Source organism: Gastrolobium bilobum, unplaced genomic scaffold (genome assembly GCF_033153095.1).
Source record: "Gastrolobium bilobum isolate Gb01-03AN ecotype WA unplaced genomic scaffold, APGP_CSIRO_Gbil_v1 utg45058, whole genome shotgun sequence".
NCBI lineage: Eukaryota > Viridiplantae > Streptophyta > Magnoliopsida > Fabales > Fabaceae > Gastrolobium > Gastrolobium bilobum.
In genome coordinates, this window is record NW_026899611.1 from 5,852 (window position 1) to 26,900 (window position 21,049).

At 31.2% G+C, this 21,049-nt stretch overlaps 3 protein-coding genes across 4 annotated transcripts; all 3 read right to left on the minus strand.

Moving 5' to 3' along the window:
- Nucleotides 1-1,268: 1,268 nt before the first annotated feature.
- LOC133291955 (isoliquiritigenin 2'-O-methyltransferase-like) lies at nucleotides 1,269-2,757 on the minus strand. Its single transcript, XM_061490314.1, has 4 exons — nucleotides 2,324-2,757; nucleotides 1,890-2,203; nucleotides 1,705-1,769; nucleotides 1,269-1,565 (listed from the first exon to the last, which is right to left on the minus strand). Exons 1-4 carry the CDS (start codon nucleotides 2,755-2,757, stop codon nucleotides 1,269-1,271), a joined length of 1,110 nt encoding a protein of 369 aa, XP_061346298.1.
- A 4,099-nt stretch (nucleotides 2,758-6,856) lies between these two features.
- On the minus strand, nucleotides 6,857-12,317 carry LOC133291961 (histidinol-phosphate aminotransferase, chloroplastic-like). Of its 2 annotated transcripts, none has more exons than XM_061490322.1 (10): nucleotides 12,239-12,317; nucleotides 11,868-12,095; nucleotides 11,287-11,370; nucleotides 10,906-11,060; nucleotides 10,611-10,708; nucleotides 10,111-10,219; nucleotides 9,014-9,171; nucleotides 8,324-8,466; nucleotides 8,073-8,213; nucleotides 6,857-7,222 (listed from the first exon to the last, which is right to left on the minus strand). In XM_061490322.1, exons 2-10 carry the CDS (start codon nucleotides 12,069-12,071, stop codon nucleotides 7,091-7,093), a joined length of 1,224 nt encoding a protein of 407 aa, XP_061346306.1. In that variant the 5' UTR covers nucleotides 12,072-12,095; nucleotides 12,239-12,317; the 3' UTR covers nucleotides 6,857-7,090. The 2 variants fall into 2 exon arrangements, with proteins under 2 accessions (XP_061346306.1, XP_061346305.1); XM_061490321.1 differs by having other exon boundaries at nucleotides 11,868-12,122; nucleotides 12,239-12,312.
- A 2,162-nt stretch (nucleotides 12,318-14,479) lies between these two features.
- Nucleotides 14,480-15,391, minus strand: LOC133291965 (uncharacterized). The gene has a single exon (XM_061490326.1). The coding sequence runs from the start codon at nucleotides 15,119-15,121 to the stop codon at nucleotides 14,639-14,641; it is 483 nt and encodes a 160-aa protein (XP_061346310.1). The 5' UTR covers nucleotides 15,122-15,391; the 3' UTR covers nucleotides 14,480-14,638.
- Nucleotides 15,392-21,049: the final 5,658 nt, after the last annotated feature.

Consider the following 21,049-nt stretch of genomic DNA (forward strand, 5'->3'; position numbering starts at 1 on the left):
TTGATGGTTGGAATGGGTTCATTGGGTGTTTTACAAGCAATTTCATGTGGTGGGTCTTTGAATTTGGAGTAGAAATGATGGAGAATCAAGGAGAAGAAATTCAAAACCCTACCCCCCTTCTCCAATGGTGCAGCTCGGTTTTGAGAGGGTGAGAGGAGAGAGAAACTGATTGGGATAATGAGACTAAGTCACTTATAAGGCTAGCACATGTGGCCTTTTTTAACAGATGTTTTTCTATCGCGTATTTTAACTTAAATTGACCCGGAACTAACTTAAAACTACGAACATATTTTTATTTTTCTAAAATCATTTACATTAATTTTTATCTGTTACAAAACAATATTCATAATTCACAGTATGGTTTCTGCACCGTTTTTGACAAAATGCACTGTGAATCACTAATTGTACTTTATTTACTTTTTAAAACTTAACACTTATAAACTTATCATTTTCTTGGGCCTATATTGACTTGCTTGGCATATATTGGACTTTCTTATTCTTATTTCATCAATTATTTATTTCTGGACTCTACCGGTTGCTTAAACAGCAGTACAAAATACCCGGTAGAAACACTATTCACGAGATTTTCACGGAAAGTGCCAGACTATACAATTTTTCGTTCTGAACTCATATTTGTCATCAGAATTTTCAAATTATATTCCTAAAATTATTTTGCTCATTTTAAGCTCTACCGGTTAATTCACAAAACTGTAAATTCTCCGGCAGAACGCACTGTTCATAACATAGTCATGATTACAGTCAAAATACTCGAAATCGCTCACTGAATCTAATTATGGCATTTAAATCCTTAAATTAAATCTCTAACTAAGATTTACCAGTTAGGGTCATTATACTAAACATTAAAGAAGTCATTTCTCAAGCCATTTTATTTCTAATTCTAAACCATGGAGTTGGAATATGAAAACCTTATTTCTCCTGCCAGCCAATTTATTACTTCCAATTCTTATTCATGCTTGTTGCATGAAATTTCATTCATTGCACGTGACAAAAGTTTTGTATAGATTTAGCATGTACACTATATATAAGCTTATGGAATAATTTAACTCCTGTACCTCAACCGAAATTAAACTTTTTCAACAAAAAAGAAAGTAATAAACTCAAATTATTTTAATATGCATAAACATTACATCACATCAAAGCAGAAAGTTCAACAAGAAACTTGAAAGTTGTAACCTCGACCTCGCATAAGGTACTTATTATCACTTTACTTTTAATGCTTTTATCATAAAATTCTAAGTTGAAGTTGATTAATTATAAAATTCCATCACTCCCAAACTCGAGAAAGCGCGACAAGCAACATGAAATTTTGAAAATCCAGAAAGCTTGCCCAAATTCTCATATTGTTTCTCAGTTCTTTCCCTTCCACCAACAGTGATAAACATGAGGTTGTCGAGAGTGGAAACAAGCTTGGATTCTTCAGTTGGTTCTGGTTCTTCTGGCAATATGAACTCCACAACAATCACCTTCCCGTTTGGTGGCAATGCTTTATGACAATTACTTAAAAGTTCTATGCATTTTTCATCTGACCAATTGTGGCATACAGCCTATAACAATGTCACAAAGGACAGAATGAGATAGTAGTTAATTAGCACCTTAACAATAACAATGAGATTAGATACATATATCTATCAAGTCTCAAGTAATCAGTTATTAGATATATAGGTATTTACTATGTATACTAACCTTTAGCATTATGGCGTCACCCTGTGGAACTCTTGCAAACATATCTCCTCCAACATGCTCAATCCCTTAACAAAATTTGGCAGTTTCTTGATTAAAAATTTTGACAAAGTAAAATACTGAAAGTAGAAGTATGCTTATATCATTTGGTATCTTGATATGTGATAAAACATAATATATTAGACTACCTGGAAGCAATGGTGCATTTTCAATCACTTGGGGCAGATCAAAATTGATTCCCTTTATTAAAGGGTACTTGGAGATTATCATTTTGAGATTTTGTCCAGTTCCACCTCCAACGTCAACCAATGTTGATATTCCCTCAAACCCATTATATATTTCAAGCATTCTTTTCATCTCTGTTGCACACACATCTGCCATTGACTTGTTAAAAATGTGGTTCATTTTAGGATCCTTTTCCATGTACTCGTACTTTGTTATTCCATGAATTTTCTTGAACAGGTCAATGTCTTCATCAACCACTGCTTCCTTGAAGTTCAGCCTAAAAAGAAATTAAGACCAATGGAGCAAAGTAAGATTATTTCTTTTGAAGGCAACATTTATATACATATATGCAATCCACCATATTATATATGTACGTATAGGGACTAAAATCACTTACCAAACTTGTAACAGTGATGGATAACAGACAAATGTGGTGAATGAAGCCAAGTAGCCCCTACTTTCATCAGAGGCAAAGTATTTTCCAACTTGTGAGAGAGCATAAACTCTCTCAGAGGAACCATGAGGAGTGGTGCGAGTGGAACAAGTAAGAAGAGAGTAACTGGAAAGCAAACGAAGCATGCGGTCAAGTCTATTAGGCAAGTCAGAATGTTGGGTTGGGAGCTTAGAAGCAATTTCAGAGGGTGATATGAATGAACCAGGTGGGGTTGCTTTAGCTATGATATCAAACAAGTTGAGTTCAATAGCAGCATTGAGGACTGCAGGATACACAAGATTAGTACTGAGAAGCATAGCAGAGAGACAAGCACGGTCCTCTGTTTGTTCAGAGGAAGTTCTAAATAGGTGATCATTGGTGAAATATGAATCCCCCATATTAGCTTCTAATGGTTCTAGTGGTTTTTTCTTTGGATATTGTTGTGCTTGGTTGCTTATCTCTAGCGTGCCCTTTTTATAGGCAAAACTTACACGGTGGTAGAGTTACTTATCTAAAAATTCGTAGTTGAGGCCTTTACCTACTCCTTACGATTATTTTTTAAAATCTTGTAGTCGGAATCATAGTAACCAAGTGAAGAAGGGCTATCGGTTTTCTTTGTTATTTTTATTTTTATTTGAATAATGCCCAATTCATGGTCTTAATATGCGTCCCTAGATTTGCTCTAACGGAGTTATAAATTCAGTTGGAAAAATGTTACTCCTTTCAACTTGAATGATTTTTTTTTTTAATAACATTAAGAGGGTATCCCCCAGCAAAAGCAGCAAAACTAAATAGAAATTGACAAAATACAAGATAAATTTAAAGTAATTAATGAGATAAGCAACTCCGTGGGCATGCAATGAACAATATCCTGTCTCCATTCACCAACTAAATTAATATGCACAACAGTTGCCTTCCTTTAATGTAAAACTAATTTTCTTGCTAATCATTCATTCACCAACCAAACTAGTCTGGTCAACAAGCTTGATCGTCTAGTATCATCACTATGAATGATCAGCATGAAAATTAACTCAAGCAATCTTCTTCCAAAATTATTTTTCAGTGTCCAAAGGACCAAACCAATTCTAATCCCTTTAATACACCCACATCTCAGCTTCCAATTTGAATGATATATGCTATTAATATCACTATCAGTTATACATGCTAAGATAACATTCTAAGGATTGAATGACTATAATTATAGAAAAATATAAATATATTTGATCAGTTGTCCTTTTATTAAAATAAATCATTATCCTCATTTTACAGATAAATTGGGATATATTGACCCGAAATATAGTTTGAGAAGGGAAGAAGAGTGTAGTAGGGGTGTCAAAATATGTTATGACACGCAGTTCGATCTACGACATGATATGAAAATTCGTGTTTGGGTTGATTTGTAAAAAAAATTGTGTCGTGTCAGTGTTAGAAAAAATGACCCGCAAAAAATTCATGTCGCATGTCGTGTCGTGTCAAATTTATGTCGATCTACATTTTTTTAAATATATTTTATGGGATAGGATATTCTACCTAACTACCTCTTTTTCTGTTTATTTTTACTTATAATTCTCCAACACCGTTAGTTTTGAATGGCAATGTTTTTTTCTTTTACTCGAGAAAGCATTACCTTATTACGAGGCATCAAAATTTGAGCCCTTATTATTTATTTTTTTATAAGAAATAAATAAATTGGAATTCCCTATAATTTATGGGAATTATTTTGCTTATATTGCATACGATAAAAATAATTTTTTTACATTCATAAAGAAAGAAAGAGGAGAGAGAATAAGAAAAAAAAAAAATTTAAAGTAGGTCTTCTATAAGAAAAAGAAAAAAAAATAAAAAATTTAAAGTGGGTCTCAAATTGCATAAGATGTTATGATTTCCGTTGGCGCTAACAGTATGTCATAATATCTTTGTATCGCTGGTCAAAGAAGCAAAAGGAAAAATAAAATAAAATAAAAATTACATTTGAACATTTTAAAACAGTCCATTTCAGCTAACAGCGTAGAAAAGTATGGCGACGAAAAACATGTATCTTGTAATTGACTTGAAGGGCAGTATGTTTGATGCTTTATTGATTGCAGCTTCATTACCTTTTTCTTATATGAAGATTGCTATTTATATTATGGGAAAATTTACTCTTATGTTCAGTGGTGGATTCATAAAATTTTATTTATATCTGCACATTTAGTGGCGGGGGTTGCACTGCTCCCAAAAATCTTTTTTAAAAGAAATTTTTAAATGTATTAAAAAATAAAAGAATATAAACAATAAGAGAAAAGAAAACTATCCACATATATCAAGCTTTTGTTATTTCAAGCTATTTCATATATATTTCATTTTTTTAAATGCTATTTCAAGCTAGAGTAAAGTACATTTTAGGTTCTCAACAAATATCATGGGGTCCAATTTAATCTCTTAAAAAAAAAGTCGTGATCCCTCCAAAATTTAAAATAGACTTGTGTTATTCTTTTTAAAGGACTAACGTGTGTCTTATTTGAATTTCAGAAGGATCACAATTTCGACTAACTGTGTCTATTTTAAATTTTAAAGGAATCACAAGTCTGTTTTTTTTTTTTTCCTAATGAATTAAAATGGGCCACGTGGCTTTTGTTGAGGACCAAAAGGTAACTTTACTCTTAAAGCTATTTCAAATAATTTTTTTTTTTTGTGTCTGCACTTGCACACGTAAAAAACTATGTAGGTCCGTCGATGCTTATGTTATATGTGATAAATTTATCTCCTACACACTCTTCAATAACTGTGCCACATTTTTCTTTTTTCTTTTTTCTTTTTCAGGTGGTGGAGCCCACAAGTTTATCTCTATGACATGAGATAATTTATCTCCTTTAACATGAGATTAATAAAACCCTTTTATTATTATCTTTTGGTTTGACTTTCTTTATTTTATTTTTTTGGAAAATATCCTATTTAATTTCTATATACTATAATACGCCAATTTTAATAAGGGTAAAGAATTTTTTCAGTCAATGGAGATAAATTATCTCCGGTGAATCCAAAACGACGTCGTTTTGGGGCAAAAATCAAAGTGTTTTTATAATTATAATATATTGCAAAGTTATATTAATCTTTATAATTATAATTTTTTAATTTTATAACCCAAAATGATGTCGTTTTGAGTTCACTGGAGATAACTTTATCTCCTGTGATTGGAGAAATACTTTCCCATTTTAATAAGTATTTAATTTTTACTTTTTGATTAAATAGTTGAAAAAAAAGTATTCCCTATATGAGACATGATCATTTAAGGAATTAATATTTACAGTGAAGATAATTTTATTTTCTACATATATATAAAAGTGTGTGGAGTCCATGTGAGATCATGTGAATAGAAAAGGGAAGAAGAAAAAAATATGAGCCTCACACACATTTTTATATATGTATAAAAAATAAAATAAAATTATCTCCTCTAATATGATAAACATACATCTCATAATTTAATACCCTATCTATAGAATTGATTTTATTAATCTAACAACAATAATTTATTAAAAATTAATAATTAATCCTTAGAATTATAAGATTGAATAAATTAACCGTTCAGATAAAATGTCAAACTTTTTAGTTTAACACATCTCAAATGATCATCATATAAAGCAAACTATTTTATCATAAGCTTCACTCCAAATCTCCAATGGCAGGCAGAGGGTAGTAACAGCAAGCTTAATCTTCTTGAGCCTTCTCGGGTTGCCCCAGCTGCTGCAACACCACCAAAAATTCTTGTTTCCCTCACATTCTTTGGCATATTCTAGGCAGGTCCTTGGACAATGTCAGATTCCTGGGACAATGTCATGTCCATTTCTTTCTAAATGTGAAGGGCTGGAGCACACAAAATTACACCGGGCAAATTTATCTTACACTGGTATAATTACATTCATATAATTTAAAAAAGAAGAAGTAAAATCAGCTGTCAAGAATGAGTACAAAATGATTATGACACAAATTACATCCCTTATTTGTTTTATCATCTTATTTTAATTTGTAAGTTTCATTACTCGCAATAATTCAGGCCACAATCCATCAACATCGCCAATGCGCCCACAACTGTTATTAGCGACTAGGACCATGACATTGATGCCGAGAATAAGAAATTCCCATTCAAGTGGTGATAACAATTGCCTTGGATACAATATATTTTTCTCACTCGTGTCGTGAGAATGGATTACGAAGTAATAAAGTAAATTAAACAACAATAAATAATAAGGATCAAAATTAAAATAATGGACGATTATGGAGCAACGTTGCTCTACCCTGGTCACAATGGCCAAAATTATCAACAAGATGAAAATAACAAACAAGAGTTTAAAATAAATATTTTAGCCTTGAGAGAAGGTTTCTTTAATGTAGCTTTAAGGTTTTCAACATGGAGTCAGTGAATATGTGGATCTAATAGATAAACAGATTTGAATAATGATCAATTAGCAATACTATTTCAATGACCTCTTTGTGTTTGACGTATCAAAGTCCATGGTTCACATTGAGCAAGATTCAAGAAATGCTTCAAAACATTGCCCAAAAAAACATATATCTAGTTTTGAGCTTTTGATTAACTTCAGGGAAAAAGGGGTAGAATTCATCAACTTCCCTTTGCCAAGGGAATTGGGAAGTTTAGCAACAACATTTCTTGATAACGTGTAAACATCTATTAAATTCAAATTTATGTTCTTAAATTAAGAGATTCCAAGAAATAGTTCCTGAACACAACAACTATGATAGACATGTAAGGCACTTCATTAAGGCGTCAGTGTGTTCAGGCTTCCCAACAGATACACGAACATATCCTTTAAGCTCTTTACTGTTGTAGTGACGAATCATCACACCCATTTGTGCAAGGTCCTCCTGTATTCAAATAAATAATGCCCAAGTTTAGAATAACAAATATAGCAGAAAATAGTTTAAATATTTTTGTTAACTGCTTTTCACAGGTGCCAGAATTACATGTAATTAAATTATGCAACAGGTCTTCCTTGATTAGTACACAAGGCTCTAAAATTTCTCAGCAAACACAATTTTGAAGTTAGGGTAATAGCAGATATAAGAAACGTTGTACACCTGCCAATCCCCACCAACTTAAGCCCTCTCTGAAGAAAAGATGAAAAACAAAGATAGCAAGAAAGAGTATATTTGGAATCGGCATGTGTTAAATCTTTTTTAAACATTTCTCCTCCATCCTCATTGTACATGTGACTGAGTTGCCACTATCTGACAAACAATATGTGGATAAAGAAAAGCCTATTTGCTAGAAAAAATATACCTTTTAGATCAAGAATGCATGAAACTAAAATCAAAATATAGGATACCCAAGAAGTTTGATTATTTCTAAGGCAGAGCGCCACCAATGACATTTAATGCACTGTATTCCAGTTTCATGTGAATTTTTTTTTTTACTCAAAATTTCATTTGATAATATAGTTATTCTGTTTAGAGTGTGGTTATTTCGCTAGAACCTGCGGTGGCAAAAACATTAACAGAAAACTTATTCTTTACAGCATGATGAGATGGCTGCATTTTAGTATGGTTATTATGATATGGGGATTGGCTATTCAAATGGAAATTTTGGGAAGAAAAAGGTTCCTGTCAAATCAAATTTCAAAACAGAAATACAGTGCCTGATTTGGCACCACACAATAATTGTCTTAGACTAAGGAGGAAAAAAGTGAAATGTAGAAAGATATGGAAAAGAAGGTACCTTTAATTTCTTTGCATCCATTCCAGATGAAACCTCGCAAAGAATGAAATTCGAATAGCTTGGAAATGGTCGAAGAAATGGAACTTCCTTCAAAAGATCATAAAGCCTACCTCTTTCTTTCACCAAAGCATCTTTAACATTCTGTACATTAAAGATTGATAAATTAGATTTGGTTTTGAATGAACATAATGAACTAGTGCATATAACTAAAATATATATGTGAGCTTAGATCCTGAAGTGCAAAGAAAAACCTCGAGATAGATAGGATTTTGCAATGCCGCACATGCAGTAACTTCAGCTGCAACAGATACATTATAAGGTTGCTTTGCTCTCCAAATATACTCAATTATACTCAAAGGAAATGCTCCATATCCCACACGAAGTCCAGCTAAACCTGAGACAGTAATTCATTTCAAAATTTATAATTTACTGGTTCACAATAGCACAAAAAAATCCAATCAAGATATAAGCACACAATACAAGGAATCAGGAACATAATTTTGTAGTTAAACAATATAAACATATAAAATATCAGTATATAATCCATAAATTCAAAAAATTACAAAGAAAAATTGGTTTTTTAGAGAGAAGACTTGATATTGATTATCCAGCCTGAATCATGAGGATTGTAGTTGACAATAAAAATGGTTATTCAAAGTCATTCAATTCCACTGTACAAATTCTCTTTCACAAATATCTTTCCCCCAACCTTCTTAATCTTAATAAACCATACTTCACAAATTGAGTTCTAGTCATGGTCAACCTAACCCACAAGGTTCTAATACCAATCACAATTCTGGACTTAATACCAGCAATAGCATGTAAATAAATAAAAACAATAAGAAATCTGCAAATGGCATCCAAAGGATATTGTTCTTAAGTGAAACAGAAAGGGTTCTTACTGCTTACCGTGAAAGAAAAAACTAAAAATATAAACATACCAGCTCTTTTGCTAAATGTCCGAAGAACAATCAAATTATCATGTTTCTTCACCCAAGTCATCCTTGATTCAATTCCTGAAAACTCAATGTATGCTTCATCCAGCACCACTAGTATCGGAAGCTTAAGTATCTTTAAGAGAACTTCATCATCAATCATACTGTTGTGCATGGTTAGAACAAAATATACTTGATCAGAAGCTAGCAGAAGAAAAAAAAATTATTTCCACTCACCAAAAAAAAAATTATTTCCAGCATGCTAATTATGAAAAAACAATCAGCAGCCTTACTAAAGCCTGACTTATAATTGCTAATAAAAAACAAATACGGAAAAAGCCTTCATTATCATTCAACTTCTGAGAGCACACTAACTGTATAGTTTGTAAATTTTAATACAAGGGAGGCACTAGAACCAAGCAAATACCCTTGAAATCATAATCAATGGCATTCAGAAACAAAGAGCACATTCAAGTTATACACTAATGACTGTCCAAATCCTAATGTACATTGGCTATCCAATCATCTCCGGATGTAACTGTATTGTAAGCGTGTAACTGAACAAAATGGAAATCAAACAAAATGACTCTGATATGCCTATCATAAAGTGGGTATATCCTAGAAATAAAAAAGGCAACAATGTATCGCCAACTGGAGAGACAACTACGACTTAGCAAATGCTAGATGACACAGCTGGCAGGGGAGGGAAAATCTGTTATGGAAAAGGAATATATAGGTTAGGAGTAGAAGAGGTGAGCAGGATGTATTTGGGTAATTTGGGTTTGGCAAGGTGCTGAGGGAGAGTTGACTCCTCTCAAAAGACTCAGTGTTGTTTGAAGTTTACTTATTGCTACCAATAAAGACATATACTCCGTCTGATTCTATAATTGAGCTGCTGTTCTGTTATTTTATTTATTTAGTTCAGCACCAGGTCCTTATCCGACTCACAAGGAACTCCTGTTTGAAGGAGAAGATCCGAGGTGGACCAAATTAGGGGGGAAATAGAAAAAGAAAACAATACTATGACATGCATCCAAACACCTAACTTCTCTAACTATGCACTCTAGAGTAACAAAGCAGAAGAAACGATACTCGTAAGCTACCTTCCATCTGGATTATTTGGAGACGTTAAAAATATGCATTTGGGCTTCTCTTGTTCAACAACATCTGTGATGCGTTCCACATTCAAGCTAAAATCTGCCCTCCTTGGAACTACAGTTGGAATAATGCAGGTGGTTATGCATATCTGAGATAGAATAATAAGAAAAACCCAAGAAATAATAAGAAAAACCAAAATACGCTAAAAGGACAAGATCTTTTCAGTTGATAAGTCTAAATATCTAAAAGCTAAAGATCTACAGTCCTCAAATATGAGCCACTCAAGAATACAGTAAAAGCTAATCTGTTTAGAGATCTTTAATTTTTATAAGAAATATAAAAGGATTTATAATATTAAGATAGGAGTATTTTTTAGTTTATAACTCTAAAAGCTAAAGGCAAGTTAATCAAGAGATATGAGCCACTTTACCATATAAGGTTCCATCTGTTTAGGGATCTCTGATTTTCGTTTGAAATATCTATAATCTTAAAACAAACAAATTACCTTTGATGACAAGTGCTCCGTTGACTGCAGCATCAAATTCATACATTGTAAAGGTTGGAGGGCAATCCACAATCTTGTCTCCTGGATCAAGCACACAACTGCAGTATATATAATGTGTAAATCAGATACCAAGATTCCAGACAGCAGAAAATAAAGAAAGGTTAACTGTCATAGCAATGCTGAAGATAGATAAAAAAAAAACTACCCATTAAACTCCAACTAGCGAGGGTGGAGTGACTAAAGATAAATATTAAAGAGAAAAAGAATTTGTAACTAAAACAGAAATGGTTCTAACCGCATGATCAAATCAATAAGCTCATCTGCACCACATCCTGCAAGAATATATTCAGATTCAAGGCCTGAATCTTGGGCAAGGGCTGCACGCAACCTGCGGCTCTGTGGATCAGGATAGACATATGGGAATTGTATTGATCCCAGGGCATCTAATACCTGTCAAACCTCTGATAGTCAACTCAGGAGATAATACAAGGGTGTAATGTTCAGTAAGATCCTGGAACACTTAAAAACAGACCTTCAAGATTAAAACCTCAAAAAGTCTGAAAGATAATACTAGAATCTCGCTGTCAATTACTAACTTCACAAACCGGATAACTATTTTCCATTTTTTTATCTCGATAGTCTAGAAAAGCATGACAAAAAAAGTACAAGAACCTGCCTCTGGAGGAGGACCATAAGGATTTTCATTAGCATCTAACTTGACAATATCCTCCGGCTTGCGTCCTAGGCGAGAAGATAAAACCTGTAGCAGAAATCATCTTCTTTTGTTATCAAATTGCACAGCAGTGGGTCAATTTCCCCCCACAAAAGCAACCACTGACAAATGCTGGGGTCCAGACCAAATCTTTGTTAGAAAAAAAAATCTAGGGTCAAATTGCAAACTCCTTGACTCTTCATGATCTACATGGAGATGAATCTACAGTTTCCAAGTTTTTAACTACAAATATGCAATGGGTATGGAAATAACGTATCAATCACACACAAAAATAACTACAAATTCATAAAGAAAAAGGTTGCACCATAATGAACCTGAACAATCAGTATCATATTAGACCTTAACCTAAAAAAAAGCACAAGGTATTCAAATAAAATATTTTATGATTTAAAGCAAAAAAAGGACTTATTGATCAGAAAATTCACTCATTGACCAGAACACTTCAGGAACAACAACATTGTGGCAGAGTCACATGGAAGTAACAAGTCAATTAAAAAAAAAAGTACACTTTTGATGACACCAACCTCAAAAGGCAAAATGGGTTGATAAGGAGCTAACTTCTTCAAATGCTCCCTGATGAAGGAGTCACCTTTCAACTGCAAGGAACCCTTATTGACCTGTTCTACAGGAATAGTAGATGCCATGGCCACAAGCTTCCTCTGATTCCCTTCAAATGAAAAACTGGGTCTTTGCGTCAACCCCACTTGACGAAGACCCGTTTTGGACATAATCAGGCAAAAATCAGCAGGATTCTGAAAACCAATGACACCCATTAAAACCTGCATCATTATGAGTAAAATAACATTTTCAAACACAGATTTCAGAGCAAAAGGGACAACATGAATGCCCCAGAAACAAAGACAAGATTACATAAGGTGTCAGCAACTGTCTGTACCTCTCTGCCCTCGACGGAAATGGAGGAAATTCGGAAGATGTTGCAGCCGTCGGAAAGAGTCGAATACAAGTGAAATTTTGTCAACAACAAATATTAAGATTTTTTTTTTTTTTTTGTGTAAAATTCAGCTGTATGGTTTTTATTTTATTTTATTTTCAGAAAAGAAAATGCCGAAGAAAAATTTTAACTCAACTTGTTTTTTATGATAAAAGTAAATTAATCCAACCTGCATTTTAAACTTGTTCCAAATCTGCTAAAAAAATATATACAATAAATTATTAATTTAATTTTAATACAAAATTATTATAGTATTATCAAATTTATTAACTGATATAATAAACATTATTAAATATCAATATAATTTTTTTATGAAACAACACATTAAAATTAAACTTATAAATTATATAATTTTGTAATAAGAATATAAATCATGGCTTTAATATTTCTCCGGTGAATGTAAATAAGTTATTTATATTTGCTCTCAAAATAATATCATTTTGGGTTAAAAAATTAAAAATTATAACGAAAAAAACTATTATAATTATGAAATAAATTATAATTAAAAGAATACTTTGATTTTTACCTCAAAACGACGTCTGCTCAATGTAGATAAGTTATCTAGTTTAACTGTAGAAAAAGCGAACTCATAAATTATGAGAAAATGATTGCGGTCATGGCAAAAATCATTTCTTGCCTCTGACACAAATATTGGTTTCTCTCTTATCATATTTTTCTCTCTCTCAAATGTTGTCAGATGAATGATTTCTGCCACAATTGCAGAATTCATTCCCCGTAAATATAAGTATAATTTTTTCCACAATGACAATGTATATTGTTACTTTTTTAAAATAAATACTTTAGTTTATGTTATCACTGAATTATATTTTACACTATTCAATAAGTTTAATATCTTATATAATTTTTATTATAATCAAATTTATTAAATAATGTATTAATGCCACATTGGACAAAAATATAAAAAATTACAAAAATAATATATTTACCAAATTAGAAATAGAGTAGTACTAGTGCCTCTACTCTACCTGCTAACTGGTAAGCCTTTTGTTGCGAGGCCATTTGGTCATTTCATTGTCATAGTGAATTCAAAGAAAAGATTATGACAAAAGGCATTGTCCTATATGCAACTCAAGAATTGAGCATTTCACACCGTAGTCAAATGCTAGAAATAGTATTTCATTGTGGTTTCGGGTTACAAGTTACAACACACTCTTATTCCCTCTATTTTTCACACGTTATTTACCAAATTTATTGTTTTTACAGCCATTTATTTTAATTTTGACTCAATTATTGAGTGAAAATTCAGCCTTCTTTTTGAAATGTCCTTTTCTTTTCTGTCCATGAAGGTAACTAAAAGGAGAAATGAACCTTTTTCCATTCTTAGATAACATGATTGAGATTTAAGACAAACTATTTAAAAGCATTTATTGTAAATGCACTACTCTAGGAAGGTACTGGCAACAATTGATTCAATTTTGGAGCAGAGCCCATTCCAACCAATAAGTTGAATCATCTTTTAGGAGGACTTTGTCAAAAGCATTTTATATGAGTCATGACTCAATCTTATTACAAAACTTTTAGGAACCAATTTTTTCCACATACAAGCAATTACTATATATATATATAAGTGCAGGTTGTTTTTACACTAGTGTAAGATTAACAAATCTTACACCACATCTCAATCGTTGATGGACGGAAATTATCGGTTGGTATTTGTAGTGTAATTAATGATTAATTAATTCGGATGACTTCCTAAATTATACTCGTTGGATGCACGGAAATCAACGGTTGATATGTGATGTAAGACTTATTAATCTTATACCGATATAAAAGGATCATCATCCATATATATATATATATATATATATATATATATATATATATATATATGCAGGATATTCTTACACCGGTGTAAGAGTTAGAAGTCTTACACTCAATCTTGACCATTGATCCACTTGTATCTAATGGCTCACATTTCTAAAAAAATTTAGCCGTTAGATATAAATGGAATCAACGGATAAAATTGAGAGTGTAACTTACACTGGTGTAAAATGATCCTGACCCTATATATATATATTAAGCTATGGCTTCATTTCATGAGTTTGGCTGAAACTTATAGCTGGGAGCCAAAAGATTTTAGAACAGAAGAGGAAAGTATAGTTGCTTACCAAAAGGTACATATGGAACTCATAATCCTGAATGAAAGAAGAATTCTCTATATAATTTATATTTACTTTTACATATACAAATTAAATTGGGAGAGGCAGAATTAGCCCACTGACCTCCTCATAGTATAAAAACAGTTCAAGACTTCTAATTAACCCAACAATTTTCTTCTTAAAGAAAAGAGAAGAATCTATCTAACCCAAAAGCCATATAGAACTAGAGCACTCTCTTTCTGGGTTTACCTTGAGAATTGTTGAGGGAAAATAGCTTCTTTAAGACCTTCACAATCACCACCATAGCAGGTTTATTTTTAGTTTGAACAAGTGCACCTTTTGTTTTGGCTACTTTTAAGGATGTAGCACATCTGAATTCAACCAATTCCCTTGAACAAGAGGTATCAAATCCTGTTGTTGAAGACAACTCCTCATTGAAACCCTCCCACAGCAAGTCCATTGGGGCCTCTTCATCATCTTCTCCCATTATTTTCTTTCCATTTTGGACACATGAAAAGCTCTTCCTTTGGCCCTCAGAGACCAGTTTTGCTTCAAAGCAATCTTTTTCATCTCCTTTGTTTCCTTCTCTGAGGACTTGGTAGGGATTAGAAGAGCCTTCTGGTGATAGATTCCACAGAGGAGGTGAATCAATGCTATATGCACATGTGTCACTAATTCTGGGAAAGCTGAAATCTTCTGTATCCATGACTTGGCTAATCAGCACTTTGTTCAAATATTAGAAAGATGGGAATGATGTGTGACTTTGGGTTAGGTTTTTAGGGTGGACTTGGACAAGGTGGTTGTTTTGGGAAGGGTTTTAGTTCACCTACTGCACAAAGCTACACTTTCTTTTTCACTACAAATTAAGAATGAGGTTTATGCTCTCTCTGCTCAACTCAAATTTTCAAGAAAGATCTTCATCACTCATAGGTGAGCTGGGCCATACATGCCTAATCACAGTAAAAGGCAAAACCAATATACTCATTCTGTGATTTCCTTAATTTGTTATGAAACAATAATTGACAGTTTACACAATAAAAAACAAAATGAAATTTTTTTTAGATATTCAGGAATTTGCTATCTCTCCTTTCTTGTTGATTAAAGGATGATCAAATATAATCTAGGTTTTAATTGCCGCAGGATTGATAGTGGCAAGTCATTTCTATTGTAGTTATTTTCCAAATAGTGTTGACTAATTGAGCCATGAAGTGATGTTGTACCACTAGAGTCCAATACACTTAATACACTTATTCAATCTCTTTAGAATTGTATTATATCTCTACTGTAGTTAGGGCTCCACATAGCCACTTGGTCCCTAGTGACACGGTTCAGTTTGATGGTGATTTTGGGAAACAAACAAACTATATGGAATGTTATTACAAAAAAAAAAAAAAAAAACTATATGGAATGTATAGATATTGTTAGAGACAATAAACACACAGTTAAAATTAGAAAGTTAATTTAAAGTCTAGACCATGTAAGGTTTGAAACTAATTTGATAAGTAGAAATTAGTAAAGGGGGGGTTTTTTGCTTCTTTTTTACACTCAAAAATTTATGATTATGGGATAGGGACAGGATCCGTTTACTATTTTTTTTTGCAATTACACTAAATAGGACTGGTCGTACACTGTGTGATTAATGTAGGACCGGTCCTACTTAGTGTAGTTTGTAATAGTTTATAAACAAAAAAGTTTGTAAATATAACCTGTCACTATGGAATAATGTAATGTTACTAAAAGTTGGTTCCTGTTTTGGCCTCACAATAACAGAGGGCAGAAAATCACACTACACACATGACCAACCAAATTATATAACATCTTGTTTGGATGATTGGACTAAAAATTTGAAATTCGTTACTATTGTTCCACAAGATAACAAACTCAGCGTCAGGATAGAAATCTTGTCTTGTTACTACAACATTTGAGTATTTTGTGTGGTTGAAATATGAAAAAAATAGTTGTAAGGATGTACATGGCATTCATTTTTTTGGAATTATCAGGATAAATTGATTTTTCAGTGCATATCCACCACTACCAGTCACAAAAAAAAAAAAAAAAAAAACAAACTTAGAAGTTTGAAATAGATTTACAAGATCATATATACCATTTAAAGGAAAATTAAAATTTTGAAATTGAGAGACTCAAATGCTTCTTCTATATCTCTATTTGCACGTGCAGTGCAAATGGGTGTACATGAAAATGATACGATAATCAATTTTTTTTCAACTTTTTAATGCGTCTCCAGCGTATAGCAATCAAACGCTTGAGATAATTTTATCTTCAGTTACTAAATCATAATCGTACAAAGATGGATCAATGGTGATAAAAGAAGAGAGAGAAAAAGAGAATCATAACCATTCAAAGGCAAATCAATTAATGGGTTTCTCATTTCTGCTGTCACTGCTGATGGAAAAACTTGCCGCAAATATATTTACATAAGATACGGAGCTGGATCTTGAAATTAAAAAATAAAATAAAAACTTTCCAAGATACAGAACCGAATCCTAATGGAAGTAAGTGTTGCTGCAGATTTTCTGATCTGCAGCAACATGAGAGCTATTAAAGCCTAAATTAATATAAGGAAATAAATAGAAGAATGACGTAGTTTTGAGATAGCCGGAGATAAACTGATCTCAAGTTGTCAGAGGAATATTTTTCCTATATATATAGGTAAAATTATTTCTACAGCCGCTTTACGTACAACAACGACAGGTGTATAGTTATGATTCCCCATTTTTAATCCTTTCATCCTTTGTATGGTTATGATTCCCCACATTTAATGTTTTCAAGTATATATATGGCAAGTATTTGATTGTTGCACGTACAGTAGCTGCAGAAATATAAACACCATATATATATATATGTGTGTGTGTGTTCACTTTTTCTGCAGTTACTGCAGATAAGTTATCTGCAGTAAATCCAATACGACGTCGTTTTAAGGCAGAAATCATGATGTTTTTGTAATTTTAATTTATTTCAGGGTTATAATAGTCTTTATATTTATAATTTTTTAAGATTTTAATACCAAAACAATGTCGTTTTGAGAATAAATGCAAATAACTTATCTACATTAACTGCAGAAATATTTTCCCTATATATATATATATATATGAAGTAGTGGAATCCTTTGACACCAGTGTCAAATTTGAAATTTGACACTTCATCTAAGAGCCGTTCTAAAAAAAAAAGATCAACGACTCTTATTTGTAAACATGTGACACCATTGATCTTTTTTGATCTAACGACTATCAGATGAAGTGTCAAACTTCAAATTTGACACTGGTGTCAAAGGATCCTACCTCATATATATATATATATATATATATATATATATATATATATATATAAATATAAAGAGAGGAAAATATTTTTTCTTTTGCGATAGACAGAGAGAAATTTTTTGTTTTATTTTTTACTTTTAAAAAAAATACATGGTGGGCCCCATCATGGTTTATTGTCCGCGGGAGAAGAGAAAGTGTTCTTGTTGTATGATAGCCTCAAACCCTATATATACAAATATATATAGGATTTATTATTTGTAGGGGTGTTCATCGACCGATTTAAATCGCGGTGACCGAACCAAAAAATCGATAACCGAAAATCGAAATTTCTTTGCAAAATTTAATTGAATTTGATCGATTTTCGATTTGGTTGGTGAAAATTGATATAATGATTCCACAACCTTACCCCCTACTTACTTGGGCCTTTCCCATATCATAACCCAAAAATCATATAGTAAAATTTTAAACTCAAGATCCATTAACCCATCATGTTAAAGAAGTGAGTTGTGCTTGATCTATGTTATGTTCTCTCTTTTAGGGTAAGATACATCATATATTTTTATTGTATGGGTTATTATTGTACAACAGCTCCTCTATAGGATGAAAATTTGGGTTATTTTGTATCTCAAGCAACCACATTATAAATATTTTTTTGGAGATAAAAGATGATAATTCAACTTTTTGTTGTACTATATTGAAAATTAGATTATCATTTACTGATACTTCTAGATTGCACAATAATCATCATATAAACTTTAGAAAATCAATATATACAAAAGATATGTTATTTGCACAATAATCATCATACAAATTTTAGGCTTTTCCAAAAATCAAAAATCGATCCAATCCAAACCGAATAAAATTGGATTGGAATGGATCGGATTTGAAATATGATCAAAATCGAATAGATGATTACATGATCAATGCAAAGGGATTGGATCAGATGATTTTTGCTTCCAAAATCGATCTATTCTAGACCGCGAATGCCCCTAATTATTTATCCTGTGACTGAATATAAGATTTTATCCTATAACCCCTTTATAATTATGTACTCCGAAGAGTCTCTGGGAGTACATAGTTATAATATTAAAGTTATCTCTTTCTTCAAAAACTTGTCGGCTGATGGGGAGATAGAAAAAAATAACTTTAATATTATACCTATGGATTTCCAAGAATACGTAATTCTAAGAGATGATATATATATATATACATATAAAATAAAATATACTTGGACGAATACATTGTTATGGTAGTCACATTAATATAATATGCATGGTTTATTATATGAATTTAATTTTTATTTATTATTGTTACAATTTTTAAAATTATTTAATAACATATTCTATTAAAGATTAGGGAAATATTATATTTACATCTTTTTTCCTTTACAACCACTTTTATGGTTATTTAATCAAAATTAAATCAATAACTCTTATTTAATATATTATTTTATAATTGTTAATTTGATTATGATCCAACAACCATAAAAGTGGTTGTAAGAAAAAAAATGTTGTAAAAACTAAATATCACCTTCCTCTAACGATTGTACGATTAAATTATGATAAAATTATTTATTTTTTTAAAGAACATAATATTATGTCCTTTTAAGTGAAAGAGTGTTTCATTATAATATTTAGCTAAAATTTTTATAAAAAATTGATATAAAGAAAATTATTGTAATAAAATACGGTAGTGTTATTTAAGAGGGCGCAACAAACATTGTGTCCTATATAAATATTTTTTCCGTAAATTATTATAATAATATCAATATATTATTCAATAACAATAAAAAAAATGTCAAATTGTCAAATTTATACTTTTAATATAATTTTATGTATATTAACAACCCATAGATGCTTGAAAAATTATTTATTAATTTTTCTATTGATAATTATAATTATTATTCTACTTTTTTATTTTCATTAATACAGCCAAATAATTTCTATTTTATGTACTTTGACTACTTCACCTTTCTGATCTAATCAAAGACAAACTATCTATTCCGATGTAATTATGTATAACCAAAGTTGTAAGAAATCTTCAAACAAATTTTAAGAATATGGAATAAGTAATATATATATATATATATATATATATATATATATATATATATATATATATATATATATATATAATGTAAGATCATTTTGCATCAGTATAAGTTATATTTTCAATTTTGACGTTTGTCATTTTAAATGATATAACTTGTGTTATTTTAGATGAAACGACGTCATTTTGCTGCATAATTTATCTTCTCTTCCTAATTTTATAGAGAAGAGAAAATATAAAATATCACAAAAAATATACCAAAACAACATCCTTTTATCTAAAATGACACAAAATTGTGTCATTGAAAAATATTTTTCATATTATATATATATATATATAGTATTAATTTCCTACTTCAAAGATTTAATAACCAATGTCTATAAAATTGATACCAAGTCAGGGAAGTGTGGTCCCTGTTTTAACAACTCGCGTTCCAACTTGTTTCAACAAAATAAAAATCAGGTTCCAACTTTGAACCAAAATAATAATAATAATAATTTTTTTCTAAACTTGTGTGTTGGTGCAAAGCGACTTCATGACATCTTATTATTTTAAAAAATAATTGACTTCATGAAATCTTAGCAAAGCAATATTCTAAAGCCAAGTACTGTCTTTGATTTCCACAAATTTCTTGTGCTTGAAATAACCGAAAATAACTCGGGGACCCAAAATTTGTCACACACAAACAAGTATTTGGCACTCTTTGAAATTTATTATTCATTATTATTATCAATGTTTATTTCATAACGATTAAATGCAATATTTTCTTTTTCAATTTTTTTACATCTATTCTTCATTTATAATAATGCTCAAATTCTATATCTGCTGTAATATAAGATTTGTACCATCCCTACGTCGATTTAGATAGCAAATGAGATCAACGTAAGATTGTTAATATAAGTTGTTCATATATGTAAAAATTCTTCTTATGTGAAGTATCCGTTTAGACTGGAAATAAAAATATGTAAACTTAATTTATTTTTTTTGAAAAGTGAATAACAAATATATAATTAGTTAAGTAAAGTTTTAAAAATAAACTAAAAGATCAAATATTTAAGATTATAATGAAATACATATAATTAAGAAATTAAGGAAAGATACCCCCCAGTTTTTGTGCAGTAACAAACTAGCAATCCCAGTGTACCCCACTCCACAGGCATAGGCCCGAATAGTGGTGCCTTAGACAGCAAGGTAGGATAGTATAGATAAAGGTGATTTCACAGGTTTTCTGTAAGTAACATTATCATTTTTCAATCTTTTTTTCTAGACATAGAATTTAAAAAAAAGTTTCACGCTTACACAAA